Source organism: Nomascus leucogenys, chromosome 18, assembly GCF_006542625.1.
Source record: "Nomascus leucogenys isolate Asia chromosome 18, Asia_NLE_v1, whole genome shotgun sequence".
Classification (NCBI taxonomy): Eukaryota; Metazoa; Chordata; class Mammalia; order Primates; family Hylobatidae; genus Nomascus; species Nomascus leucogenys.
In genome coordinates this window covers 49005155-49022828 of record NC_044398.1, presented here as the reverse complement: position 1 = coordinate 49022828, position 17674 = coordinate 49005155, and the positions used below count along the sequence as shown (strand labels likewise).

At 40.2% G+C, this 17674-nt stretch overlaps 1 protein-coding gene and 1 pseudogene across 1 annotated transcript in view; one reads left to right on the top strand and one right to left on the bottom strand.

Moving 5' to 3' along the window:
- The window catches only part of ITGB1 (integrin subunit beta 1), a 56143-nt gene that overhangs the window by 32300 nt on the left and 6169 nt on the right, over nt 1–17674 (bottom strand). Inside the window, exons 2-3 of the mRNA XM_003276014.3 lie at nt 3278–3344; nt 311–396 (exon numbers count right to left, since the gene is read on the bottom strand). Coding sequence (XP_003276062.1) covers nt 311–396; nt 3278–3344 — 153 coding nt within the window. The remainder of the gene's footprint in view (nt 1–310; nt 397–3277; nt 3345–17674) is intronic.
- LOC105738954 lies at nt 10118–12734 on the top strand (annotated as a pseudogene).

The window sequence follows — 17674 nt, the reverse complement described above, 5'->3', positions numbered from 1 at the left end:
TTTTAACACTGTTATAACATTATTTTTAAATATACAAAAATTATCATTTCACCATTATTATTTATTTAATACTAAGTCTTTGAAATCTTGTATATCTTTGAAACTTAGAGCAATTCTAATTTGTACAAAAGTGCTCAATAGCCACATCTGCCTAGTGGCTACTGTGTTGAACCACATAGCTCCAGACCATTAGGTTATTCAATAAATACTGATTTACATAAAAATTAATATGTGCTTCCCAAGGATACAGCACTGAGCCACACTAAATGACCAGAGAACAAATGGAAAGGAGTTGAGCAACCTTACTTACTGAATTTGTGCACCACCCACAATTTGGCCCTGCTTGTATACATTCTCCACATGATTTGGCATTTGCTTTTAAACATCTATTTTCATCTGTCAGAAGAAAGAACAGAACATTTTATGTGAAGTGTCAGAGAGAAAATAATGAAAAATCAGAATCACAATGACAATGCAATATATATGTTAAAGATTAATACTATGACCTAGTTACCATCTAAACTAGACCTTCCCCAAAGAGAGCAGGATTTTTTAATTTAATTTTTAATTTTTGTGGGTAAATAGTAGGTGTATACATGTATGGGGTACATGAGATATTTTGATACAGGCATACAATGCATAACAGTCATATAATGGTAAATGGGGTATTCATCCCCTCAGGCCTTTATCCTTTGTGTTACAAAGAATCCAATTATACTCTTTTAGTTATTTTAAAATATACAACTATATTATTATTGACCACAGTCACCCTGTTGTGCTACCAAATACTAGGTCATACTTATTCTTTCTATTTTTTTGTACCCATTAACACTCCTGACTTCCTCCCCACCTTCTCACTACCCTTCCCAGCCTCTGGTAACCATCCTTCTACTATCTTCATAAGTTCAATTGTTTTAATTTTTAGCTCCCACAAACCAGTGAGAACAATGCGAAATTTGAGACCATGATTTTGGATCACCTTGACACCGAAAGCCACATAGAAACGTAAGTTATCTTCCTTGTCTTCTGTATCAAAGACAAGACATAATTCAGAATATCATTCTCGACTGTCATAAATGTCATGAGTGTCTCTTACATCTGGGTAAAGTATTATTTCCTGTCATTTAACTCATACTACCATACCCACAAAAATCTTCAGGGCTTTCCCTTTGCTTTCAGTATGTTAAATAAATGAAAAGTCCACATTCATCTAATCCATAATCCCAGAATTTCTCAGGCTCTATGGTTTCTTTGCATCCACCTAAGGAAGAGTATGCCTTCTACATGGTAAGCGCTAATACAGACTGTCTCCAACGTATCCTTTCTGATTATAAACCCAGCATATGCTTCTTATAGAAAATCTGGAAGACACATAAGAGCATAAAGAACAAACTCACTGAATCTGTTAACTGAGAGGACTGCTGCTAACATTTTTGCCTATTTCTTTCCAGTCTTTTTCCTGTGCAGATAAATAGCAAGGGGAAGCAAGCATACATATATATTAATAGATGTATTATTTACATGAAGCTGAGGATACACTTTATATATACAGCTGTACAGTTTTGTATACTGTTTTTTATACCTTACCCTAAGTTTTTATTCTTACCATCACAAATTCTTTTCAAAAATAATTAAAAAGCTTTTAATGATTATGTATTTCAATATGAGTGTACTCTATTTAATGCTGGACAAATTTAGATTGTTTCCAAATGTATGTGTGCACAGTTCACACATGCTTGCTCACATGCACATATAAACACCCCAAGTACACATATACACATACTATGCTACATGCATATACACATGCTGATGACCAGTCTTATATATAAACCTTAGTACACATCTGATTATTTCCTTATAATAAATCCCAAAAGAATAATTAACTACTAAGTTGAAGAGTATATTAACATTTCTAAAATTCTCTATACACACTAATTTCTATCCAAAAGTAATATACAGTTGACCCTCTGTGTCTGTGGTTTCCAAATCAGTGGATTCAAGCAACCACAGATCAAAAATGTTTGGGGGTAAAAAAGTGTACTGAACATGTACATACTTTTCTTGTCATTATTCCCTAAACAATACAGTATAAAAACTATCTACATAGCATTTACATTGTATTAGGTATTATAGGTAATCTAGAGAAGATTTAAAGTATACAGGAGGACATGTGTAGGTTATATGCAAATATCATGCCATTTTATATCAGGGACTTGAGCATTTGTGGATTTTGGTATCTAAAGGAGGTCCTGGAACCAATTCCCCATGGATACCATAAGGCAACATTACTAATATAAGCTCCCACAAAATGGCAGTGTACAAATACCATTCTAAGACATTTCCAACTAACCAAAGTGCTTTAATGTTAAAAAACTGTTGCTCATTTAATAAGTGTAAATTAGAATATCAATTCAGTGGTCAAGCCTATCAATTTCAGGTTTTACATTGTTTCATATTCTTACTAACCATTTCTTTTATAATTTTGTTACATCTTTTGCAAATTTTTTTGTTATGTTCCTCAGTTTTTACTGGATATCTACACACATTAATGAAGTTGAACCTTTGGTTTCTCATGTTTACGATGTTCTGACACAGAATGTTTTTATTATTGATTTTATGTAATTAATTTATCAATACTTTCTTTTACGGTCTCCTGCTTCATTTTTACTACTTGTAGTAAGTCCTTCCAATCCTGATATCAAACTGCTCTATGCAGTGTAGTTTTTCAAGATTCAGAGGACAGAACTGGGTATCCATTATTCCAGATGTGGAGCCACGTCTTTATAGAAGGGTTAAATACATTTTCAGCTTTATTTTCACTGCTCTCCTAGATGATGCCAACATTTTCCAAGACTTTTTTTTTTAATCAAAGAGTGAGAATGTCTTCTAGAAAGTCTTTGTAGATAATAATGGACAGTTCATAATCCTCCATTCTACACATTTACTTCATTTGCTTCTAAATATACTACTTGCTTTTGCCTTCTGTTCACTTACACATTCTCGTGTTCTCAAAAGATCTTCTTGCAATGCGTTCAATCCCTAGCATTTTAGTACTTCACCAGCCAACCTGCCTCCCATCATCCCAGGTGGCAGGGGTGAGGGGAGTCTGACCATGAAGGATCTTGACCTTTCTCTGAGTGAGAGGGACAACTGTAGGGCTTCGAGAAGGAGCAGCATGATTATGACTTAGGTTCTCATATGAACCTAACCGGTCAAAGAGCAATACAAGATACGGAAATTTTAGGAAAAGACAACTAAGAAAACTTCTTGTTTTTACCTGTTTGAGCAAACACACAGCAAACTGAACTGATCAGTCCAACCCAGAAAATCAGCTGTAAATTCATCTGAAATGTAAAATGTGCCTTATATTAGTTATAAAGAAATAAAATGAAAAATGCATTAAATAGAAAGTATTACCCCACTGTACCTTCTATTGCTTTTATAAACATGATGTCTCTCAAACCATTTCACTCCAGCCCCTCTCCACAGACCCTCGCCCATCTTCCCTCCCTACCTGGTTCCCTCACCTTGCACCTACACTGCGAAAATAACTTCCATACCAGAGCCCCAGAATCCATTCGTGCCTTTCTCTAAAGCAAACTGAATATATTTTAACATTTAATTAATAGCGCTCAAAAAAAAATCAGTGTTAGGTATTCCTCAACACCATAAAAGCTACCAACGGTCTCAGCCCACGGAATCTCTATCTCCATTATCTCCTGCAGCTCCCAGGGGCCCAGACCGGCATATCCAGATGCCTCAGTTATCTCAATGCTGAACATTTGTTTTCAAAAACCTAATCAAGTCATCCCCCTGCTAACAATGGGCTTCATCAGTTTTTATTTCTCCTCAGGCTAAGGCCAACATCCTGCATAAGGCCCCAAATAGATTTTTGAGCTTGTTTTCCCACTATCTCTCTTTTTTAAGAAAATCAACTTCTGCCAGGAGCGGTGGCTCACACCTGGAATCCCAGCACTTTGGGAGGCTGAAGCAGGCAGATCACCTGAGGTCAGGAGTTTGAGACCAACCCAGCCAACATGGAGAAACCCCAGCTCTACTAAAAATTAGCCAGGCATCGTGGTGGGTGCCTGTAGTCCCAGCTACTCCGGAGGCTGAGGCAGGAGAATTGCTTGAACCTGGAAGGCGAAGGTTTCAGTGAGCCAAGATTGTGCCACTGCACTCCAGCCTGGGTGACAGAGCAGGACTCCATCTCAATAAAAAAAAAAAAAAAGAAAGAAAGAAAAGAAAATCAACTTCTATGCATGCAATAAGTAAAATCCTCAGTTTTAATTTCCTAGTGTCCAGACCCCCCACCTCTCCCCCATCAAAAAAAAGGAGGGCATAAGACAAACTGAAAAAGTCTTGTCTTCCAGAACCTCTAACCAAAAAATTAGGTAACATTCTATATATTAAATACAACTACCCCAATTTCCTACCATTAGGTACATATATAACTATTTTCTCTGAATCAAAGCTTTCACAATGATATGAATCTATATCTTTCATTGGTCAAAGATGGCTACGGCCACTGGTTGCAGACTTGATCCCTTAACTACTTACTGCTCTTGGACTAGTAGCCCATCTAATAATTATATATAAGTATCTGTCCCTCCACAAGAAGAAATACTCAAAAAAGCAAATTTATACAAAAAATGTTTAGGTTTAATCATTATTGGAAAATGTAAATTAAAGCAGCATAAGATGAACTAGCAAAAATAGAACGTTTTTTAACCCAACAAACCTACAGCAGATGGCTGAGAGAAACCAACTGGTAGCTCTGTGAACTGATACAACTTTTGGGGAAATAATTTGACAATTTATATCAAAAACCATAAAAAAATTTATACCCTCTAATAATCCAGCTACTGGGAATTTACCCTAAGGAAATAATTAAATATATAAAAGGTGATACACATATACACACACATTCGGTATAGTACTCTAGTATATTCACAAGAGCAAAAATGTAAATATCCTATGTCCAATAACAGGGAAATCTAACTGCATCAAGTTTATGGACTATTAGTCATTACAATAATAAAATGCAGCAACATTTAGAGTTATAGAGGGCCGAGTGCGGTGGCTCACGCCTGTAATACAGCATTTTGGGAGGCCAAGGCATGTGGATCATGAGGTCAGGAGATCGAGACCATCCTGGACAACATAGTGAAACCCCGTCTCTACTAAAAATGCAAAAATTAGCTGGGTGTGGTGGCACACTCCTGTAATCCCAGCTTCTCAGGAGGCTGAGGCAGGAGAATTGCTTGAACCCGGGAGGCAGAGGTTGCAATGAGCCGAGATTGCGCCACTGCACTCTAGCCTGGTGAAAGAGCGAGACTCCGTCTCAAAAAAAAAAAAAGAGTTACAAAATAATTTTGGATGTAAAGTACACAATAAGATGAGAAGAACGTGACTTTCTCAAGGCAGAAGAAAAGAAGATGAGAGGAATATAAAAATAATACTAATAGTTTCATATAATCTGAAGATAAAAAAGAGTTATATGCACAATATAGAGACAATGAGGGCCGTTTGTTTTTTAAACCGTTAGGGTCTTCTTTCTACTTTCTTAATGAAAACAACTGTAGCACAATTTAACTGTGCAATTCTTTTTCTTGATAAATTTCCTTTAATATGAAAAAAGTTCACTGAATTCCAAGTTAACACTGAATATTTCTTTTACAGACCTCCATCTTCAAGGGCTTACATTCCAGGATGCTATTCCCCTGGCTCAGAGAGAATGCTTTAAGTTGTGCTCTGAGCACCCGAGAGAAAAGAGTTAAGAGTAACGTGAAAAGTCATCCACTTCTGCAATCGTGCTCAGCCCAGCAGATTGTTATGCCTGAGCTTGCAGTTTTGCTTACGTATCACCTATGACTGTATCCAAGAGACCAGCAAAATCTGAGTGTCACGGAAGTGTGAAATGCCTACCAAATTCACTTTTCAAGGCCTGTCTAAAAGGTTTAATGTGTAATAAATCCATTAGACTATAACTCTGAGCAAGTCAAATAATGTTATCACGATTCCAAAGCTATGAAAACAGACACCTGAAACATTAAAAGTTCTCGAGGAAATGCATTACTGTGATGAATGAAGCATGCAGGCAGTTTCTACACAAAAGGAACGGAACAAATATTTGTTCCATATATGGACAGATACATGTTTCTTCAGGATACAACTCAGGCTGTTTAATGATCACTAGAGACTGCTTTGAGAAATCTGTCAACATATCATACAATTCAGACAATCACCACTAAGATGTAGTTATTAGGTAACAGAAAATGATTCCTAATATTCGAAGCCACACTACTTTAAATGTCACTATCCTTTCCTTCTATAAACCTTGACAAGGCAAAAATCAACCTTCTGAAACCCTCATGCCTCCGGAAGAGCTCCAAACCCAGAAGTAGGCGAAACAAGGCTTCAGTGTTGAAGAACAGCTGAGACAACAAGGCCAGCAGCTGGAAACAGTTTAAGGACAGATGTCAACGATCCTGCGACTGGCGGGACACTGGCAAGAAACAGAGGCACTGCCATTGGCTAGTGATGTCTGTAAAAGGCCAGGCTTTCTCTCAGGGAAAGGGAAAGGCTAGAGGATGACTCCAATTAAGAACACAGAAGAGCTACAGGACCAGGAGGCAGAGAGCAGACCACAGTTAGAAGTGGCCTGAGGGAAGCAAGCCAGAGACCTGGACAGGAAAGGAGAGGCAGAGGGCCAGGGAGCATTGCTTTCAATGCTGCTGGCCTTCCCTTCTACTGGTACTGGGTGCTCCCTGCACATGTGCATGGAAGGGGAAGGAACAGGCGCCCAAGTCCTACGCCACAAAGCTCCCAGGACAGCACTTCTCTAAGTGGGCCTAGAGAACAACTGCATTGGGTTTACCTGGATGCCCACCCTAGGCCTAAAATCCACCATCTCTGAGCGTGGGGCCTGGACTCCAGGTGATCCTTATGCTGAGAAAAGGACCTGAAGGGGTTTCCTCCCAATGGCATTCCATATAAAACAGAGTATGAGGTGATAACAGGGAAAGATGCCTTTCAGATGCTGTCCTAATTCTAACGCTTGTCTCCTCTTCATGGTCAAAGACCTAGAAACAGTTGTCTACACTGGTCTCCATTTCCTACCTACCTTCCCTCTCCTCAACCCAGTACCTTCATGTGTCACTTAACAAAGAAAGAGCTCTGAGAAATGCGAAGGCAATTTTATCTTTGTGCAACCATCACAGTGCACTTACACAAACCAAGATAGTGTGGCCTCCTACATATCCAGGCTCTATGGTACAGCCTATTGCTCCTAGGCTACACACCTGTCCAGCACAAGACTGTCCTGAATACTGCAGGCAACTGGAATGCTGCAGTAAGCATGTGTGTATCTACGCACAGCTAGACATAGAAAAACTACACAGTAAAAGTATGGTACAAAAGATTTTAAAATTGATACACCACTATTACCATGAATATAGCTTAAAGGACTGGAAGTTGCTCTGGGTGGTTGGGTGGGTAAGTGAGTGAGTGAGTGAGTGAGTGAGTGAGTGAGAGGGGCAAGTGAGTACACTGCACAGAACACTCACTGAACAGGACATTACTGACATTACCATACACGGTACTGTGGACACAAATACACACACTACATTAGCCTAAGCCTGCACAGCTGCCCTGGGTCAGGATCATCAATGTCAATGTCTTGCGCCTGCATATCCTGTCTCCAATGACACATGGAGCTGTCATCTTCTAAAAGATCCCCTTCTTCGGGACCACTTCCTGAAGGACCTGGACCTGCCTGAGGCTGTTTTAACTTTTTCTATAAGGAGAGATACTCTCTCAAATAACAACAGGCTGGGGGCAGTGGCTCACGCCTGTAATCCCAGCGCTTTGGGAGGCCAAGATGGGCAGATCACAAGGTCAAGTAATCGTGACCATCCTGGCCAATGTGGTGAAACCCCGTCTCTACAAAAAATACAAAAATTAGCTGGGCGTGGTGGCGCGCACCTGTAGTCCCAGCTACTCAGGAGGCTGAGGCAGGAGAATCACTTGAACCCAGGAGATGGAGGTTACAGTGAGCCAAGATTGCGCCACTGCACTCCAGCCTGGCGACACAGCTAGAACTCCATCTCAAAAAAAAAAAAAAAAAAAAAAAAATATAGTGCAGTAAATATATAAAGCAGTAACATAGTTGTTTATTATCAAGCATTATGCACTGTAATTTAGATGCTATGCTTTTATAAGACTGGCAGCATAGTCGATTTGTTTACACCAGCATTACCACAAACATGTGAGTAATGTGTTGCACTATGACACTACATTACTAGGCAACAGGTGTTTTTCAGCTCCATTATAATCTTATGGGACCACTGTCGTCATTATGTGGCATGTAACTGTATAACTGATGTCCATGCCCAACCATATATGAGAAATTACTCTTGCAAAAGAACTCTTTCCAGGCCTTACCTTACTCTCTGCATTCATTCATTCACCATTCATTCATTCATAAATTTTCTGACTCACTATAATATGCACTTGAAGAAGTACATCAGTTTACTACCAAAGAATTTACACAAAGCAACACGTAAGACTATTCACCATTCTTTAACACACTCTACTCCCTTGAACTCTACTGGTTTCCCCCTGCCTTTCTGGAGGTTCCTCTTCAGGCAACTCTGTCAGGTTTTGAGCCATATCAGGAAATACAAGGGTCATTGCTTCAGGGAACTTTCAGTTCAAGGACAAAAATACAAATTATGATATGATGGTTTCAGTAATAAACAAGGACACAGTGCACTGAGGACACTGAAATCTGCCTGGACAAGTTCAGAGGCGTCAGGGACACGGCAGTGTTTCAGTTAGACCTGAAGGCACATAGGAGATGGGTGTGGAGAAAAGTGGAGAGAAGATATTCCAGGCAAAAGGCCTGCATATACAAAGCCATGAAGTCCCGAGGCAAATTATAATAACTCCTTCCTAATCTTATTTCTAAGCATATGCATTTGGGCAGCTCCCTGCAACCCAAAATTGGAACTGTCTCACTTTTTCTCTCTTTATAGAAAAAAAGACTAGAAAAATGTATGTTTTTGTAGCTATATCTTGGTGGTGGAATGAGTGATTATTTTATCCTTATAATTTTCTATTGTAAGTATAAATTATATTATCTTAAAATCTTAAAATATCAAAAAGGCCAAAAGGAATCTTGAAGTATTTCTGAGACTTAAATTATGAGTTGGAAATAACAGGAACGAAGACCATGCAGGCAGGAGGAGCTACGTTACAGACAGCCAAATACCATCCATGCTAAAAGAGTTTGGATTCCATTCTATAAATAGGAGGGGAACTGAAAAAATTTGGGCAGGCTAGTAATTACTTCTATATATGCATGGCAGAAACTCAGTGGAGAAAAGGATAGGGGGCAAGACAGGAGATGGGAGACAAATACAGAATTTACTGCAAAGGTTCAAGTGAGAGGTGACAAATGTCTAAATTCAGATAACAGCAACAAACAAGAAGACAGACAATGATTAGAAGGTAGCTATGAGAGATCTGCTGCTTACTTGGAGAAGGAAGGATGGGAGAAAGAAAGGAATTTAGAATAATCATCACTTTAAAATAAAGAAGATGTATGAGGGAGAATGGGGTTAGGGAAAAAAATGAGGTTTGTTTTATTGTGAAATCTAGGGAAGATGCCTATTGGGAAGCTAGGACATGAGTATGGATCTCAGGAGATAAGTCAAGAGTTAGAGACACAGACATGAGAGTTGTCATAATCTAGGTGCTAACTGAACTTATGAAAACGGATGCGATTGGGATGAAAAGAATACTTAGGAAGAAAGGAGAACTGGGGGCAAACTTGAAGAGGTGAAGACACAGGAAAGAGAAAAGGTAAGTGATGAAGCCAGGCCTCCTTGGAGCAAAGAGAGATGGCATCTGGAGCCCAAGGGGGTGGATCACCCTAAACAGAGACATGGTGCCTTTCTTCAAAGGCAGAGCAGGAGGTGAGAAAGCAAAGAGAGTTCATTCATGCATGACTGTTTTTTTCTGAAATAGGAAGAACAACTCCTAGGAAAAGAGGTAGGGCTTAGGGATTGCAGAAAATTAGGAAGATGCAATAGCATTACAGTGAGAGCCTGCAATGGTGAGAGCCCACCAGGTATTGGACACCCTAATTTATACAGGTATATTTGTAACACTCATTTCACTTCTAACTATTTGCTAACATGTCTTCCCTGATGGCTCCAAGAAAATAGGGCCTGGGTGTATCTTATTTATAGCTATTGCACCTAGAAATACTTGGCGCAAAGTCCATGCTCAAAACTCTTTGCTGTTAGGCTCATGCCTGCAATCTCAGCACTTTGAGGGGCTGAGGTAAGAGGACTGCCTGAGGCAAGGAGTTCAAGACTAGCCTGGACCCTGTCTCTCTTTCTTTTTTTGGCAGGGGAGAGGGGAGACAGGGTCTTGCTCTGTTGCCTAGGCTGGAATGCAGTGGTGTGATCACATCTCACTGCAGCCTCAACCTCCTGGGCTCAGACAATCCTCCCACCTCAGCCTCCCAAGTAACTGGGACTACAGGTATGAGCCATCATGCCCAGCTAGTGATCCTGGCTCTACAAGAAAATAAATTAGCCTGGGCAACATAGCAAAACTTGGTGGAGGTGGGGGCCAAGGGAGGGGGCCATGAGTCCAGGAGTTGGAAGCTGCAGTAAGCTATGATCACACCACTGCATTCCAGGCTGGGCAATGGAGTGAGACCCTGTCTCAAAAAGTTAAAAAATTAAAAATGTCTTCGCTGAACCATATTGAGCTGTATGACATTGTTCTCTGACATTACTCAGAAGAATGTCTCAGAATTACTTAATGTGCAGAACTTCTCTAAACAGAAAAGTATTACTATAGATATCCAAGTGACAACTTAAATTTTCAATTACTTTAAGTATATAAGCCAACTTAAAGATAGATATAAAATGTCTCATGCTCATGGCTCTTATACATTATGAAACCAAAATTAACTTCCAAGTACAAACATAGACGCTGAAGTTATATTACTGGGTTATAAGACAGTCAACCAGATAAACTAAATGTTTATTATTAACATGAAACCACAATTTTTTTTTAATTTTGTAGAAATGCCCAAATCTCTGAGAATACCTCCCATGGTCCCTCAGACTCCAATTTGGAGTCACTAAATCTATTCCCTGGTGTGCAGGGCAGGTGCAAGAGGAAAGGTGGGGGTGGGGGGCAAAGAAGGTGCAGTGCTACCAAAACGTTAACAAATAAGAGGAAAAAGTCAAAAGACCAGACATCACAACAGGGAGGTGAAAGGAGAGGGGACTACGGAAACAAGGAAGTGAAAAGAGCTGGAACCCACGACAGTTAAGAATTTACAATTTCAGAGACAGGCAGTCTTGGGGGAAAAGGCCTATATTAAAAATACAGTACCAGGTCATTGTTTTAGCTAGGGTTCTGTCCAAAGCAGAGCCTGGGAACAGAACTGGTGTGCAGGCAGTTTATTGGAAGGTGACCCCAGGAAAAGAGAGAGACACTTTGAAGACAGTGAACCAAGAAAAAGAGAAAAAGCCAATACAAAGATACTATCTTTACCATACTGAGTACCTGGGGGCTTGATCTTGTGGAAAACTTTTGAGAAGTACTTAGAAAGTCTGTCCAGTGAAAGTCAACAGAAAAATGTATCAACTCCAGTTGCATAGGTAAAAGGTTGCCTCAAGGGGCATTAACTCCCCTAACACTTCTAAGAACTACAGTGCAGGTGCCCAGGGACAGATAAGAGGGAACAGACAAGAAAGCTGCTTGGAGGAGCCGCAGGGGAAAAAGCAAAAGAGAGGCACCTGAGGCAGCATGCAGTCAGCCAGGAGTGAGCCATCGACTGTTCCCAGCAGCACCAGCTGGAATCAGAGGCCAAGAGGATGCGAGAAAGACACACGAGGTTTCCAGTACAGTCATCAATGGCCACTGAGGTTGAGAGAAAAGAAAACTGCTAGACCAGAGTTCAGGGAAGGCCTGGGAGCCACAGTCCCTGCCCACTAGCAGCGCTGCCAGCCAGCTGGGCCTGGGCAGCAGAGCAGGTAAGTTCAAGGGCTGGGCCAAAGTCATTGTTCGGGTGCGGCGTGGGCCTTGGTCTGTAAAGGGGCGTCCGCGCGGCAGCAGCCACGATCATGGGGGCCCCGGGCTAGACGACAGCACTAGTTGTCGCACGTCACCAAACACTGTGAAGCACCTCTCTAGCGGAGACCTGCTCCGGGATCAACATGCTGCGGGGCACAGAAATTGATGTGTTAGCTAACGCTTCCATTGACCAAAGGAAACTCATCCGAGATGATGTCATGACTCAGCTGGCCCTATATGAGCTGAAAAATCTCACCTAGTATAGCTAGCTGTTGGGTGGTTTTCCATGGACACTTCCACAGGCAGAAACCCTAGATAGAGCTTCTTAGACAGACACAGTGATTAGCCCGAATGTGCCCTTTGAGGTCATTAAACAATGCCTTACTGCTCGCTAGATTGATCCTGCCAGTGGCTGAGTCTACAACACTGAATTCAACCCTCCCAAAACTGTGGGCACTGATGATCTGACTGGGGATCTTCTCATTCAGCGTGAGGATGATAAACCGGAGACGGTTATCGAAAGACTAAAGGCTTATGAAGCCCAAACAAAGCCAGTCCTGGAATATTACCAAGCTTTTCTACAAACTAAAGTTCCACAAAGAAGCCAGAAAGCTGCCATTACTCCATGAGGAGAAATGTGTGTAACTAGTAAGATGAGCAAACCTCCTATTCCTTGCATTTAAAAACTGCTTTTCCTAAGACTTCCAGTATGTATGAATTCTTTGAAAGTTATATTACTTTTATTTCTACTGATTTTATTCTGGATACTGAGGATGTGCCAAATGAGTCAGATACTAAGATTAATCTTTTGAAATCATCTAGTGTGTTTTATCCAGTCACCGGCAAAACCATCAGAGATGTCTTAACTTTTAAAACACGTGGCCGGGCGCGGTGGCTCACGCTTGTAATCCCAGCACTTTGGGAGGCCGAGGCGGGCGGATCACGAGGTCAGGAGATCGAGACCACGGTGAAACCCTGTCTCTACTAAAAATTACAAAAAATTAGCCGGGCGTGGTGGCGGGCGCCTACTCGGAGAGGCTGAGGCAGGAGAATGGCGTGAACCCGGGAGGCGGAGCTTGCAGTGAGCCGAGATTGTGCCACTGCACTCCAGCCTGGGCGACAGAGCGAGACTCCGTCTCAAAAAAAAAAAAAAAAACTTTTAAAACACGTTAGAGCAAAATTAAAAGAACAGTTGGTAGTGATCTAACTTTTTCTTCATTAAGATTAAGTGGTTGATAGGCCGGGTGTGGTCGCTCATGCCTGTAATCCCAGCACTTTGGGGGGCCGAGACGGTAGATCATGAGGTCAGAAGATCCAGACCATCCTGGCTAACACGGTGAAACCTCGTCTCTACTAAAAATACAAAAAAATTAGCCGGGCGTGGTGGCGGGTGCCTGTAGTCCCAGCTACTCGGGAGGCTGAGGCAGGAGAATGGCGTGAACCCGGGAGGTGGAGCTTGCAGTGAGCCGAGATCATGCCACTGCACTCCAGCCTGGGTGACAGAGCAAGACTCCGTCTAAAAAAAAAAAAAACAAAAAAACCTTGAGGGGAGGGAATAACATACCTAATACAAATAGAAATAAGGAGGAACCTTTGAGGTTTGCTATGCTTTGAACGTGTCCCCAAGGTTCACGTGTTGGAAACTTAATCCCCAAAGCAACAGTGATGAGAGGTGGAACTTTTAAGAGGTGATAAGGTCATGAGGGCTCTGCCCACATGAATGGATTAATGCTATTACCACAGGAGCGGGGAATGGATTCCAGATAAAAGACCGAGTTTGGCCTCCTTCTCTTCTCTTGCTCTCTTGCCCTTCCGCCTTCTACCATGGATGATGCAGCAGAAAGACACTAGATGCCAACACCTTGGTAATGGACTTCCCAGCCCCCAGAACCTTGACATAAATTACCCAGTCTGTGGCATTCTGTTATAGCAGCACAAAGACTAAGACAAGGTTACTGTATCACGAGGAAGGAAACTCCCCTGAAAGGACTAGAATACGAATTCTGTGTTTTATTAATCAAACGCAACTAGCAATATGATTTCATTCAGGGACTGCTGCTCACTGTGGATTACTGAAAAAAAAAAAAAAAAAAGAAGACTTCTCAATTGAGAGGGCCAGACTAGGCACAGGCAAGAAGAGTATAATACACTAAGTTTTGATGATTTAAAGTAATTTGTAACAAAAAGTTATTTCATTTAGAACTGTAATAATGATAAAATAATAGCATCTATCTCCTCCAGGTAACTCTATGAGGTGGAGAATAATAGTGTCTTTGTTTCACAGATGAGGAAACAAAACCACAGACAGACTAAACAACTTGCAATGGTGGAATCAAAAGTTGCACAGGTGGAACTGAAACCTGACCATCTGTATCCAGAAGCTATGACCTGACTTCATTAAACTGTAATTTTTTGAAAGCCTACTTAATCACTATTTTAAAATAAAGAACATCCTTCTAGTGTTAGAACTGACTCAGAGCACAGAAATGGAAAGGGCTTATAATGTTCTATGAGTTTATTTCTTGGGCATTTGAACTTAATAGAGGCCAAGAAAAGTTATTTTAATTGCCATATTTCATAAGTACAGACAAAGGTTTTGTGTCTTGTTCCTATAAAAGCATTTCACCTTAAGGTCATTTTTTACCATATGCAATTTTATCTAAGGGGTCATAATTCATTCCCTAAACAATAAACAATCTTAAACACCACCCACAAATAATCTCATTTTAGTGCTTAACCCAAATATGTGCAATTGTTTCCACTGTCAAAAATAGTGCATAATTGGCCGGGCGCGGTGGCCTCACACTTGTAATCCCAGCACTTTGGGAGGCCGAGGCGGGCGAATCACGAGGTCAGGAGATGGAGACCACGGTGAAACCCCGTCTCTACTAAAAATACAAAAAAATTAGCTGGGCGTGGTGGCGGGCGCCTGTAGTCCCAGCTACTCGGAGAGGCTGAGGCAGGAGAATGGCGTGAACCCGGGAGGCGGAGCTTACAGTGAGCCGAGATCGCGCCACTGCACTCCAGCCTGGGCGACAGAGCGAGACTCCGTCGCACAAAAAAAAAAAAAAAAAAAAAAAATAGTGCATAATTGTTTTAATATTCACTGTAAACTAATCTTTATCCATAAAAATACAGTTTTATATCATGTTCAAACTTTGAAATAAACACTCATTTTTATTAATTTTTTAAAACAATTTTACAAATAATTCATTTGGCATTTCCTTTTAAATGTACAGATACAATCTTTAGAAACTTTATATGGACTATCTTTGTAGAAATTAAACAACTACACTTTAGAAAAAAATTACCTTAAAAATGTAACATATGTAACATGTTATGTTCATTTCAGGGTTGAAAAATAAGCCACCTAAAAGCCAACTCAAAAAGAATACACAAAAGATTTCACAAAATCTCAAATCTTTTTACCTTAATAGTAGAAAAGATTCTGACACCTATAGAGGTATATCATAAATGTCTCCTAAAAATTATAATAAAGTTGGATTCATCCCAAGTCTGTTCTACCATCATTATTTTCTGTATCTGCTTTTAAAAGGGGAAAAAATAGGCCAATAACAGATTTTAGTATTTAAAAATCAATATATTCCAGAAAAAGAACACAGAGCCAAATTGAAAGACATGAGGTTCCTCCCACTTATCCCACATAAAGAATAATAAAAACGGGAAAAACATGAATGGAAGAAACTGAGAAATCTTTCTGAATTCTGTACCATCTGAGAGGGTGACATGTGGAGATGAGTTCCTCCCATGGAAAGGGAACCTTTCCCTTACAGGAAGAACAATTAAAACTCGACACTTCTTTTCCTTCCATCTGGCAGGAAGAGGTGTGTTAGTGACTACAGAGGTGTTTATGGCCCAAATATTAATAAGCTAGCATTAATGATTGATTAACAAAACTTAGCAGAAAGAATAGAGAAGAAAAAAAAGGAGACATGAAAGAGAAGAGGCTAAGGGATCCCAAAGATGTAACACCACATTTGAAGTCCTCTTCTCCTCTCCTTGACAAACACAAAAGTAGTCTGAATTAGAAAACCATCTAAAATTCACTACTCCCACCCATAAGAAAAATGGCTTTTTAAAGAGCACCAACCCCTTCTCACACAATGATAATGCTAGCCTGGGCTAAGAAGCTCTAACAACAAAGGTTTGGCTGCTCCAAAGCTATAGGTTAACAATTTGAAATCTGAGAACGGCTCACAACAGGGCTAGATACTTTAAGAAAATTATACAACAACAGATTGAAGATAAAATTCATCACTAGTGACTCTACCCACCTTCTCCAGGAAAATGAAATATGGAAGATCTTTATCACCACCCAATCTACAAGTGCAAGGGAAAGATAAATAATGGATATAGTACGCATTGGCAAACAAAATGCCTAAAAGATAATACGTTGGGGGTAGGGGGAGGTAAAGCCTGGAAACTTAACACCTAGGAAAGACTTCCACAGAACAAAAAGTGAAAGGAAGTCAGTGAAGAATCTTCTTTAAAAATAAGAGAAAATCTAGAACTCATTATGCTCTTCAAGAAAGTCAGAAAATCTCAAATAGATCTTGACAGTGATCAAAGAGTAAAACCACAAAAGTTGAGGAAAAGTAAACAGAACTAAGGAAGAAAATTTAGGCTGGAATCCTCTACAGAACTCATAGACACGAAGAACAGAATCAACATAACAGGAAAATCACACAAAATTCAAATAATTCAAGCCGATTAGAAACGTCGTCTAATGGTGATCTCATCAACAGACAACTGGTACAGCACCACCACCACCACGAGCCCCTCCCTGCCCTGAAAAAAAAATAGCTTTATGTGAGAAACGGGAAAAAATGAAGCATTTAATTCAAATGGGGGTAAAGGGGCACAAAATTAACTCAAGACTTCAGCGGATGAACTTAAAATAAAAGCAGAAAAATACACTTTAAACAAAGCTATTAAGCCATAATATGAAGGGCTGATCCAAAATGAGCAAAAAACCTGCCTGAACTTAATTCTTCCCAGCTCCTCCTTCCACTCAAAAGGTAAGACATTATTACCTAGCAATTGATTGTTTTTCAAACCAGCCTAGTATGCTGTTCCTTCTTTCCACTCTCTATGTCTGCGGACTTTTTTGCCTTTCCCTGTGAGGAGGAAAGAAGTTGGGAACGGTTTTGGTTGAGAAAGTTTACTCTGGGGCAAGTTTTCAAAGATAATTGTGAGTGGAGCTAGCAAAAGAACCATCATGATCAACGGTATCAATAAGCACCTGAGAGCAAGACTTATTCCCCATAATTTCAATTAAAGAGAATTATCTTCTCAAACTGCGTAATTATATCCACTTTTTAAGCAGAGCATTCCAAAATGCTCCCTTGATTAAAACTAATTTTGACCACATCCTTTGTCACATCTTCCTCTCCATCCTGTCTGTGGTAGAGTGCATACAGTATTTTAAATATATGAGAAATGTTTTAAAACCATGATAAACATAGGAAGAAAACAGTTTCTCATTTTACTCATCAGTAAGCTGTAAACAGTATCTAATTGTTGGGAAGATAAAATATGATCATTATAT